Below are 12,749 nucleotides of genomic sequence, written 5' to 3'. Positions count from 1 at the left end.
GCGGAACGCTAGGCCTCGCATTGTACCTATAGCACAACAAGGGCACCCGCCGGTTAGGCCTACAGCCACCGGCGCGTCTAGACCCACCTCGCCTGCGTATTGGCCTCAGCAATGATGGTTTACAGCGTAGAAGGCGACGAAATCAACCCCAAAGACTTCTCTAATGACCTGCGTTGGCCGAGAGCAATCCAAGCCCGCAATGTGGTCTTGTATCCCCACGCTAGAGCAACTTCGAATCCGGCTCTGAAGAAGGCCTCCCAGGCTCAGCCACCCGCCGGCCCGGCCACGTCGCCCAATCAAGTTGGCAAGACTATTTCTCCAAAACTTAAACGTCATGCTCCACTACAAGAACTCCCGGCTACGGACCTAAAAGTAATTGTCTGACCTGGTGGCGGATTGGATCTTAGACAATGTAACGGCGGCGCGCTGCTCCCTATTGTGTGCGCGGCTGTGGAACTCAACTACCTTGACGCCCGGCAGCACGACCCACTCAGAGTTAACCCATACAATAAGTCATTCACAATCAGCACCCCTGCCGAGGAGAGTGCCAAAAAATTGGCTGTGGTTTAGCTCCGGTTAACCCTCGTTGAATTGCGGAAGGTTCGTTTCCTCGGCACGTCGTCTACGCAGCGTCTCATTCCGACGCTCTGGAGAACTCAAAGCGGTCTCTACCGCGGTTGAAGAGTCACCCCGGGACGTGGCACGACTTATAGCCGCATCTGCGTTACGACGCTTCTCGAGTCTTGCGGCGCGTTCTTCTGGCGTTTCTTGAGCGCGTTGTCTCTACCTCGCTTCGTTCTGTCGTTGTTGCGTCTCATTCGGGCTCTCTATAACGACCACATTAGACCGCTGCTGCTGCTGTTGGCTGATAGGAAGAAAGAAAAAGAAAGTGCACGGACCTGCCTACTGGCTCAAGCCGAGCCACGCTCGCTGCCGCGTGCTGAAAGTAGGAGAGTTAAAGGATAGGAGAGCAAAGATAGAAAGAAAAGGCGCGCGCTAACATGCCGCGGGCCGATCCCGGAGGCAGTGCAATACCGGGCCGACCCGTGCCAGAGTGCTTGAAGCACTCTGGCACGGGCATACATAACACACTAGCCGAGCTTACAGAAGCTAACCGTACGGCACAACTTGAGAGTCTCTCCTCCACCCCTACAGGCCGCAGCATCATTAAAACAATTGCAACACATAATAATGTGGGTACTGGGACACACAGGCATCGCGGGGAATGCCGAGGCGGGTAGGAGAGCTCGAGAGCTTACAAACCGAGCCTCCAACCAAACCAGCCTCGAGCAACCTGAATTATACTATGAGGGGGTCAGGATTAGATATCCCCCACCTCACAAAAATCTCCACCAGAAGGAAGCGGTCTATTGGAGGCAGCTACAAACGGGAACTTTAAACATGCTCAGTAAGATCCGTCCAGGGCTATATGGCAGCAAATTCCCGTGGTGCGTGGACAAAGTCACATATTCAAAAAATAACAGCGCGGAAAACGGGGACTTCAAGGGTAGAAAACACAGGACAAGCGCTGTTTTACTCTCAAAGTTTAATCACAGCAAACAGGCAAATATAAGCGAACAGGCAACAACCAGACAATAAAACCACCCTTGATCGTTCACGTTCTCTCCTTTCTCGGAGGGAAGTCGTGGGGAGCATCAGTGCAGTCGATGCTCCAGCTGTACACAGCATTATTCATGCGATTCCTTCGGTACAGTATCCATGCACTGGGAAACTTGAGGAAAACGAACATACGGTGTCTGCAAAGTGTTCAGGCTCAAGCTCTGCGGACGTGCCTGGGACTGCCAAAATGCGCGTCTATACAGCCGCAAAAGTACTCATCGCCCAGGAGAATCCAGCGACTGCCTATATGTCACAATCGAAGCCTTGAGAGCGCATATTCGCCACCTCTCTCGGATTCCAGCACACCACCTTGCCGGTCTTCCTGCTAATCGGCCGAGTACATTGTTTGCGAAAATTATTACACGTTTTTAGCGTACCGGAGACGTATACCGGTTTACCGAACCCCTCTCGCGCAGAGGCATTGTTGGGGTAGGGGGAGTCACTGCGCATGTGCAGTCGGCGTCCGGTAAACCGGTATACGTCTCCGGTATGCTAAAAACGTCTATTAATGCGCATCGCGACTTCCTACAAACCCAATTTACACCAGCCTCTAGACCGTCTTCTCAATTATGGAGTCTGCACAAACCTCGTGTGCTTCTTTCCGTACGGGGCATCAAAAAGAAGGCTGATTTATCGTCGACAGCATTAAAACAGACCACTCTAGAATATTTGCATGAGAAACACGGACACCGACTGCACGTTACACCGATGGCTCAGTGACCCCTTCCAGCTCCTCGGCCGACGTGCATGGTCCTCCTCCCCGTAAAGACCATAGCTAAAAAAGTGAAAACATCACACCGGACTTCATCGACTGGGGCAGAACTTCCTGTTATTCGTGTCACCATTTAACATATACGTGAAGAAACACCCCAGCAATGGTCTGTTTTCACGGTTTCAAAGGCAGCCCTCCAAGCCTTATAATCTGCTCTTCGTCAAGGGTCCCATGAACTGGTCGCGGAAATCCGAGAGCTCCACCACACCGCCATGAATAGAGGGCATGATATTGTTTACCAGTGGCTGCCAGGACACAGCGGCATCGCTGGCAACTACCGCGCGGATGAGGCCGCGCGAAGTGCTCACCATGAGGGCGACTGTGTGCCCATCCCCATCTCGAGAGCCGACGCAGCGGGTAGGCTTCGACCACTGGCACGGAACATCAGGTTTGCCGCGTGAAATTCAGGCCAATTTTCGAATTGGCGTTTGAAAACCTTGGACAATAATAATAATAAAACCTTGGACCCAGATCTGAAGCTTCGGGTTTCATCCGGCCTACCACGACGTGAAGCAACTTCGCTGTGTCGCCTGTAGCTTGGTGCAGCTTTCACCAAGTATTACTTTTTTTTTTAAATCGGCATGGCTGATAGCCCTTATGTGCCATCTGCGGATGTGATGAGACTATAGCTCACATTCTTTGTGAATGCCCTGCCTACAGCGCAGAAAGGCAGTCTCTCTGCCGTGCGCTGGAGCATCTAGATCCGTGCCCACTGACGGAGATGAAGATTCTCGGCCACTGGCAGCGGCGATTGTCGGCGGTGAAGGCGTCCAAGGCACTGCTCCGCTTCTTGAAAACTTCTGGCCTGCACGATAGGCTGTGAGTGTACCGAACGCTGTGGCTTCGCATAGTGACTTCAATGTCCTACTACCCTTTTCTCCTTCATCTTTTTATCCCCCCACCCCTTTCCCCCCGTGCCAGGTAGCAAACCGGTTATTCTTCCAGTTAACCTCCCTGCCTTTCCTCCTCCTCCTCCTCTACGTCATTTTTTTTTCTGGACCAGCCAGGCGTTGAGCATTCCACTTTTGTGTCCACCTTCTCCCCCGCGTCCCTTTTTCATTTTTTTGCGACTGCCTTCATGCTATCAAACCAATTAATCGTAACGCCCTCTATATAGAAAAATTCGGGGGACACATCAGGTCCGCCTGGAGGGTATGGCAGGATAGCGTTAATGGGTTGCTTCAGCGGCCTGGGGTTTGAAAAGGTAAGCTGTTGGGCGAGTTGGTGACGATATTCCATGACTACAGCGCGACGAACGGGACACAGGAGGAGGAAACAAGCCTGGGTGCTATATCACTCTGGCGACACGAACATAGCTATTTCATTTTATTACTTTATATTTCATTATTATTTCTTTAATTCATCACAAGACACATAAGGCCTCCCTTTAGCCAAGTCGAACCAACGTTCCTCTGCGATCGAAGGGCAGCGCTCCCGGCTCACGTACAGTCTTTGTCAAAACTATACAGTCCAACGGGTTTGCTTCCAAACCGTGTAGCGGGGCTTGTTAGCACATTTTACAGTTGTAAGCTTGGGAGGGTTGATGACTTAATTACCTCCCCCCTTCGTGAGATTAGGGTCCCTGTAGTGTGCGAGAGGAACCGTGCCGCAGGGCTCAGAAGTAGACCCCTTGGGCTGTATACTTTTGACAAAGACTACGTACCAAGGGGTAACGCTTCGGGTCCCGGCTTAACCATTTTTCTTTTCAGGGCATTTGCTTTTTTTCTTTCTTCAGAAGCAGTACGTAATGGTGGTGCAATTACGTCATGACTTTGCAGATCGATGAACTGCGTAGTGACATCACTGTTGTACTGCGTGATCGTTGTGGGGTGTTTGAATTACCCGCGCGAGGAAATATTGTGACGTCATTACCTTTTCGACCAATCCGAATTTTCTCGAGACGCTAACGCTTCCTACTATACGCCGGGTTCTGCCGTGAACGGAGCCCTTAACGCTATTGTGCTAAAAGTTCCACAGGAGAACACGGGTGCGGACGACTATTAAAAGTCACCGTAACCGTTTGCCATGAATAAAGTCGACGCGCACAACGGCGAACACGCGCACGCAATGAAAAACCAGCAAGAGAACGACAGAATGTTGTTTATCGATTCACTCGTTGCTCTCGACCTCGGCCTCCGTGGCATCTTTGGCTTTGGCTTTGTCCTTGATTTTTTTCACCGACTTCTTACTTTTGGTTGCCGGCGTCGAGCCATCTTGGCTGTCCGATTTCATCTGCGAGCAGAAGAGACACGACGTTATCTTCGCGCAGACCCTTGCGAGCCAAGCAAGAAAGCTTTCACTGATTCCCTTCTCACCGACCGCTACACATCCAGCACTCGCCGGAATCAATATGATCATTTGGCGACTAACCCACTCGGATAAAGTGTTCTGCGCAGTTATTTCCAAGAAGACCGAACAAAAAAAATCCACACGCGATCGATGCGATTGATGCGGTAGAGTATGCGTTAGCATTGTTCCCTCCATACGGAGGAGCCGCTGACGATGACGGCTGCAGATCATGCGAACGGGTGCATGGTGTGATGATCATATACGTCAATCACCGTGTGACACCCCGTACACCCGCTCTACTCTCCTGATCCAATCCAGTAATCAGTTGGACACGCCGTAACCCCTCTAGTGGTGATGTGTAACAGGAGATAGCTCACTGCGTTGTCCTCAAGTTGAACCCTTTTCGTTATCCTCCGCGTTTCTGCCCCGTAAGTGAGTACCGGTAAGATACAGCTGTTGTACACTTTTCTGTGGAAGGATATTGGTAAACTGCCATCCATGATCTGAGGGAACCTCCCAAATGCGCTCCACGACATTCTTACACTTCTAGTTATTTCCCTCTCGTGATCTGGATCTGACGTCACTACCAGCACTAAGTAGACGCATTCCCTTACCACTTCGAGCACCTCGCTACCAATTGTAAACTGCTGTTCCCTTCCGAGTCTGTTGAACATTACTTTGGTTTTCTGCATATTGATTTTAAGATCCACCGTTCTTCTCTGCTCTGCATTTTAGGTAGTTTCGTTCAATGGCACTCATACTGCTTTCGCATAGAACGAAATGGAGGCAGCGCCGCTACCTGCTGTTTCCACAAGCAAACTGCGATGCGCCCAGACAGTTTCTTGTGTGCGGATCCCAGAGTCAAGGCTACACCGCCATTCACTTCAACCACGATCACGGAGTCCTTCTCGGTCTTGGCGTCACGAGTTTGAATCGAGTGGCAGGGAAAAATATCCCCCTTTTGTAAGTGCAATTTTCTCGAAAATGAGTGCATATATTTTCCTGCCGGATAAGCACCAACACAGCCACAGAAAGCCATAGAATCAATTTTTGCTACGAACAAAAATTGCCTGCTGTTGTTGGCGGTGTAACTTTAAAGTTATAATAATAATAATTGGTTTTGGGGAAAGGAAATGGCGCAATATCTGTCTCATATATCGTTAGACACCTGAACCGCGCCGTAAGGGAAGGGATAAAGGAGGGAGTGAAAGAAGAAAGGAAGAATGAGGTGCCGTAGTGGAGGGCTCGGGAATAATTTCGACCACCTGGGGATCTTTAACGTGCACTGACATCGCACAGCACACGGGCGCCTTAAGGGGCGCTCACATTAGCGGGAAAACGCGCAACGCCGGGCGTTTCCCGCGTGCCGCTTCCCGCCCAAGCCGGTTTTTCTCCCGCGGACAGCCTGCTCTCCCGTCCCGCGGAGCGATGGGTTCGGTAAGGCGCGCTCACACTAGCGGGAAGCTTCCCGCGCCGGCACAGCGTCAACGTCGACGCTGCCTCGCAGCTCCTTGGAATGACGCTCACACTACGCGCGTTTTCTCGCTGCGGTTGTCTTGGAATGTGGAGAGAGGAGGCGCTGAGGGAGGACCCGAACGAGCAGAAAGAGAAGGGGATAGTCACGTGACACTAGAGAAGACTGGAAAGCGCACCCTGCTAGCTCCCCTCCCGTCGCCCTGGCAAAGCAGCCGCCGAGTGCCCGGCCGGCCGGGGCCGGCCGGCCGGACGCGCGCAGCCTCCGCCTCCGCCGACGGGGTCACTGAACTGGGACCGACGTCACGGTTCACGGTCGGCGCCCATTGGCTGTTCTGTCACCGGCACGGGAAAAATAGGTACCGAACCCATCGCTCCGCGGGACGGCAGAGCAGGCTGTCCGCGGGAGAAAAACCGGCTTGGGCGGGAAGCGGCACGCGGGAAACGCCCGGCGTTGCGCGTTTTCCCGCTAATGTGAGCGCCCCTGTACCTATTTTTCCCGTGCCGGTGACAGAACAGCCAACGGGCGCCGACCGTGAACCGTGACGTCGGTCCCAGTTCAGTGACCCCGTCGGCGGCGGCGGAGGCTGCGCGCGTCCGGCCGGCCGGGCACTCGGCGGCTGCTTTGCCAGGGCGACGGGAGGGGAGCTAGCAGGGTGCGCTTTCCAGTCTTCTCTAGTGTCACGTGACTATCCCCTTCTCTTTCTGCTCGTTCGGGTCCTCCCTCAGCGCCTCCTCTCTCCACATTCCTAGACAACCGCAGCGAGAAAACGCGCGTAGTGTGAGCGTCATTCCGAGGAGCTGCGAGGCAGCGTGGCAGCGTCGACGTTGACGCTGTGCCGGCGCGGGAAGCTTCCCGCTAGTGTGAGCGCGCCTTTAGCGTTTTTCCTCCATAAAAACGCAGCCGCCGCGGTCGGGTTCGAACCCGGGAACTCCGGATCAGTAGTCGAACGCCCTCCCACTGAGCCACCGCGGCGGGTACTTTAAAGTTGCCCATTCAGTTTTCTTTCCAAATAGCTTACTGATTCAAGCCTTTTCTTTAGCCTCCGCGACTGGCTCGGTTGAGTAACCCTTCCGGCGTTACCTGATCAGACAGCGTGCCGGTGCCAGGGAGGGGGGTCGCCTGTTCCACGGGGCCGTCAGCTGCGGCACCCTGAGCGTCTCGCTCAGCCGCATCGTGTGCAGCAGCGGCACGAACGACTGGCACACGCCGGCGTCCCGAGCGTACTCGCGGTAGTAGCAGCTAAGCAGCGGGCCCCGGTACAGGCCACCGGCCGCCCCCTGGCCTCGACACTGATGGCAGAGCAGGGCGCCCGGTACGGCCTGCATGCAGTGACCTCGAAGAAGTCTGCCTTTGGCGGCACAATCGATAAGGGAAGCCTATACAGTGACTAACGGAGAGTATACGGAAACCGTGCAAAAACTCACCGAAGGTTTTTGTTTTGCGCTGTCTGGTTACTAACATTCTGCGCGTAGGCACCCAGAACAGCCTTGGCATGCAGGCACCGATAATGCCCTCAAAGAAGTTTGCTTCTGACACATTGAATAGGCTTCGTTCACCAAGTCCATAATGGACGCGGAGAGGATTCCCTTTATTTACGGCGGTGGATTCTGGTCCGGACGTCAGGAGGTTATTTCTCAGATCCGACAAGACTCTCAATTCTAAGCAGAGGCAGGTATACACGTGCCACCCACGCGATGCACAATCAGTCATGCGCCTCATTCTGCTGAGTCTCATTTCGTTGAGGATTTATTCGTGAACGCCCTCGAGTGCACTAGAAAACCAACTACACTGGCTAGGCCTATTTTATGCAGAAATAAAGACGTTTAGAAAAAAAAAGAAAACGATTCGAACGCAGCAGAAGCCACGAATGACGGGTCGTGACTGAAAGGAAGAGAGCCGACATAGGTGTTCTACTGCCATTTTCAAGAGAATGATTAAGCGAAACGGGAATAATTCTCATGATACGCGTGTATTTATAGAGTTCTATCGGTTTAAAGCAATAAAAGGGGTCTGCAGCAGGCATGCTAAAGGTTTGCGTAAGACCTATAGAAATAGAGACAAAAATGGGCAGGGAATCAAGTCTCAGAGCGGGCTCCACCCCTGGTACCATTTCGAAGTGCGCGTGCTGAGATGTTCCAAAGCGGCCTCTGCCTGCGTGTATGTGGCACCAATATCGTGCCGGGTGCCAACCGAAACCGTGTTCCCGGTCTTCTCTAACTTTATAATATGGCCGTTTCACAATCACGATAACGCTCGCTAGTGGAGTGTTCATGGCATAAATCAACAAGTAACATTGACTTCCAGCACAGAAAAGTCGTGGAGTTTCACTTACGCTGCCCTTCGATTTTTCCTTGTGTGGCAGGCCCGATGGCCCGCTGCCGTCCTTGGCGTAGCGGGCCCGGCCTCTCTTCAGCTTCTGGCATTTGTCAGCTTCCTCCGTGACCTGGGGATTCGACAACATAGAGTTTTAGCACAGCGTAGACTCACTAGCATAGATGTATACCGGATAACCGAACGCCTCCTGTGCATGCGCAGTAGCAAGGGCGTCGACAGGTGGAGCCACTAGCTGCGCATGCGCAGCCCGACGGTGTTGCAGTCCATAAACTTTTGGCAGCGGACGCATGCAACAATTTAACACAGACATAAGGAGACAGAGAGAGACGAGACGCGCGGCGTTGAACACTAAATCACCGCAGGAATTTCAAATTTCCGGAACTAATTTTCTAATTTTCGGTCATTTTTGCCCGTCGGAAAGGGCGCGTGTGAGCGCACGAAGCATTTTATAGGACACATTTTCCATCGAGCAGGAAGAATCAGTCATGACAGTCACCATGTTCGCGCAGAATCTCTCGGGATCTCCAGAGTTCTCAAAATTACAATCTTAAAACATCCAACGATATATGAGACAGATACTGCGCCATTTCCTTTCCATCCAAAACCAATTATTATTATTAAAACATCCCCATTGAGTTACGCGGCTCGCTACCGACAGCCAACAGATGGCTCTAGTTGCTCAATGTCCAGGAAAATTGGCAATATTTACTGAGACTGCATGCTGCTGTACAACATACAGGCGGTCACATGATCTCGTGTTTACTGCCATAGTAGACTGAACCCAAAGCGTGTCCATACAGTGGCAACAAGGCTTACCTTTTGAAACCAATCAGGCATCACTCGATCCCTGTACTCCTTGACAGACTGCTTGATGCAGACGGGGCCCTCCGGCAGACTCGGAATATGCGGCACCTGTTCCGTATTCGGCTGCCGAATGTCGTTGTACGCGGTCTTCTCACGGCGAGGTAGCGGCATGTTGATGGCCTTGTGGGACGCACCGCCGCGCAGCACTTTTGCTCAGTCCGATGGCAGTCAGCGGGCTTCCCTCGCGGCGGGCTTGAAGAATGAAAGAAGCACTACCGAGCAGCGGTCTGCCTCGTAGGACGTCGAGTAGTCGACGCACTGCCGGATAATGGGATAGGCCGCGCTGCTACATTGAAGGGATCAGGCATTCGGCACAATTTTTACCCGCTGGGAGGCCCTCACTCCTGGAGCTTCACGGGCGACGTCTCATGGCTGACGTGCCACGGAGGCCGGGCACGAATTTTGAGAACGAGATGCGGTTGAGCCTTAGGAGGCTCCCTTAGCCTTTCTTCTTCGTCTTCACTATACTGGCACTGTATGGAACGAGCCAGTGGATGGACATAGGCATGGCCTCAGGTTGTTGTCCTCAAGGGGTTAATGGCGCGTACCCACTGCGGGAGATAGACCAAGACACAGGCGGCGACTGACAGATGCTCAGATTGCCCGCAGAGTAGTTGACAGAGGGCAGGACCGCAATGCAGATATTGTTCAACGGATGACCGTGTCTATAGCTAGGATTTAAATTGCCTTTCACTTTTTTTGCTTTTTTTCCTTTATAAATGCGTTAGTTAGCATTAGAGTGATCAGCGCGAGTGGAAATTGCAACCGCCGTCTGTCAATATAGCAGGTGGAAACCTGCCCACCGGATTACGAACGCAACGTAGTATACTGCAGTACACTGCAAATATAGTATACGGCATATATAGAAAACGAACCTAACGGATAAAAAATGAACATCGGATATTTATTTATTTATTTATTTATTTATTTCAAATACTTTCCAGGCCCGAAGGCATTACAGAAAGAAGTGGTATTGGTACATAACATAAACAGTGCATATTATACAATATTATTTTACAAAGCGGCAGAAAATACAGTGGTCTTGAAATTGTTAATGTCAGAAATGGCAGCGAACCTAATATATAACGAACCTAAGTATGCCAACTTCGGATACAACGAACTTTCGTGTGTTAACCTCGGATATAACGATCCCTAGTATGACACCTCGGATATAAGGAGCTTTAGAACTCTTTCGCTACCGCAGAAATATGGACGATTTGGAGTGTACTGAAAAAAAAATTCACAAGAAGTAACAAACCCAGCGCATATTACAATACATGAAGTTTTAGCTTATTAGTTTCCTTTCTGAATGAAACAAACAGTAGAGCCGTGTGTGCAAAACTACTTGAATATTTATTAGTAAATGTGGCAAAAACACGGAAAAAGTATACAGAAAAAAAACAACAAATAACCGGCTGCACTAAGCGAGAACTTCATTAGAGAAAAACTGGAATGTACAAACTGTTTCACAGTTTATAGCTGTCATTACTCCAAGTTCTAGCTCTGAGGAAAAATTATTGCACTTTCCACGGCCGGTCGAGTCAGCGGCGTCATTGTGAAAAGCAATCACGTGAAGATATCAATCAGAGGTAGACTTGACAGGTGCTGCACATAACGTTTGATCTTTGTTCATGTTTTGTTCTCTAATAGCAGAGCTTGCAGTTCCTTTTTTCCATTTTTTTTCGAGTGGTGAGGAATGGATTCTATGGGAGGATTGGGGGCGTGAACTTCTACCTTTCCCATGCTCTAAGATTTGCTGGGTGAGCTGCTTCAAATTTTGCGTTTTGGGCAAGCTTTGAAACATCAGGATCGATGAGCATTCATTGATGCGGTTAAGAAGCCAGGGCATTTTCAAAGTCTCGCCAATAGATGCAGCCGCCACTGAATTTGTTTTAAATTAGTTTTTTTTTAATTTTTTCTCGCCGAGTTTAGTGCATTACATGATATAGGGTATAAGCGACTGTCACTTTTTGCTTAAGAGAGACAGGCGGAACAGTTTCATAAATAATTACGATCCCACCCACTAATTAACGCCACCACCATCGCAACCTGAAAAGAAATTTTGGCTTGAAGAGCATTGTTTAGATAACCGGCTACACATCATAAAAATCGCGAGAATGGTAAAAAAACGATAGGTTTTCACGTAGCTAAATCCAGCAGGACTTGCGAAAGACTTGAGGCAACACCACCTCAAAGGCAACCGTCTGCAAGATCTTATCGTCAGCCGCTATCGGCAGCCGCGCGTTGACAAAGCAGCTGCGCAAGGCCTCCGCCGCTGGCTCTCCGTCAGAGGTCACAGGTTGAGGCTCCACACATACCTGGGGTTTTAGAGCGCTAGCTCTACTCAGCGTAAAAGTCACTCACCATTCCGTGCCTGATTTGACCTTGTTTTAACCTTGAGAAGTAAGCACAGCATAACAACATTGACTTTCACAGATTGACCTTGGCCGATTTGGACCAAAATCGATGATCAACTAGAGCTGACCATGCCGGACGCGATGGCGACCTCCAAATTTAGCCTGGGTCATTTCCAAAAATTTGGCCCAACACACCTTCAAAATTTGACCTTGACCTTGCCCGGGCAGGTCACGAGGCGCATGGCCCGCACATTCATAGTAGTGCGTGCCCATTCCCATGGTTAACGGCGCTTATTCCACAAACTTCCCCTGTAGATGCCCCTGGACGTGCTGGCTGGCGGTTCGACTGCCGATTTATGGCTGACTCAATAGCGAATAGTAGCTGAAAAAATTTATCGTGATCAAGGGTATGAACAAGGGACTAGCGCTTCCCCAGAGCAGTCACCCTACCAGCTGAGCTAACCGGGACAGCTAGCATATGGTAGTGCGTGAGCGAACTGATCAATAACTCGAAGTGGGAACAGTGGAGATCAAATTTTTTGCTTTAACTAAGAAGTTCCTGTGGAAGCTGTATAGCTTTTCTTTGTAGCCGTATATGGCTGCGCTTGGGTGGATGCCAGTGAGTTACTTCCTTATTACAAATATACATTCCACCTTGGGGCTTGGGGGATTCCCCTAAAACATTTGGCCAGATCTTGAGCTGATTCGACCATAATCAGCAGCACATATGTGCGAAAATTAAGATGCCCACAATCGTTGCGCAAGGAATCACCTCCCTTGGGCAAGGCAATGCATCATTTTTCAAAAACACTCCAATGTGTGCCGCCTGAAACGGAGGGGTTGCTGGGGTATCTGCCTGCTACCGCATCCATCACAGTCGTTTTTGCGGATGGTCGCAGTGCACATACTGCGCATGGCGGCTGCGAACTGAGTGCAACCGCTGCCCCCCCCCCCCCAACTTTCTATCTTGCGCTTCTGCCTTCCTCTCTTCCGCCACTACCCCCTTCTCCACCTTTTCATAGTTGCTCTGCCATCG

The 12,749-nt window shown here is 51.0% G+C and overlaps 1 protein-coding gene across 1 annotated transcript; it reads right to left on the bottom strand.

Annotated features, from left to right (window-relative positions):
• Nucleotides 1–4,475: 4,475 nt before the first annotated feature.
• On the bottom strand, nt 4,476–9,850 carry LOC144107237 (uncharacterized). Its single transcript, XM_077640235.1, has 4 exons — nt 9,309–9,850; nt 8,491–8,601; nt 7,239–7,477; nt 4,476–4,624 (listed from the first exon to the last, which is right to left on the bottom strand). The coding sequence occupies exons 1-4, from the start codon at nt 9,465–9,467 to the stop codon at nt 4,621–4,623; spliced, it is 513 nt and encodes a 170-aa protein (XP_077496361.1). The 5' UTR covers nt 9,468–9,850; the 3' UTR covers nt 4,476–4,620.
• Nucleotides 9,851–12,749: the final 2,899 nt, after the last annotated feature.

Source organism: Amblyomma americanum, chromosome 10, assembly GCF_052857255.1.
Source record: "Amblyomma americanum isolate KBUSLIRL-KWMA chromosome 10, ASM5285725v1, whole genome shotgun sequence".
Classification (NCBI taxonomy): Eukaryota; Metazoa; Arthropoda; class Arachnida; order Ixodida; family Ixodidae; genus Amblyomma; species Amblyomma americanum.
This window is presented reverse-complemented; position numbering and strand designations above follow the sequence as displayed.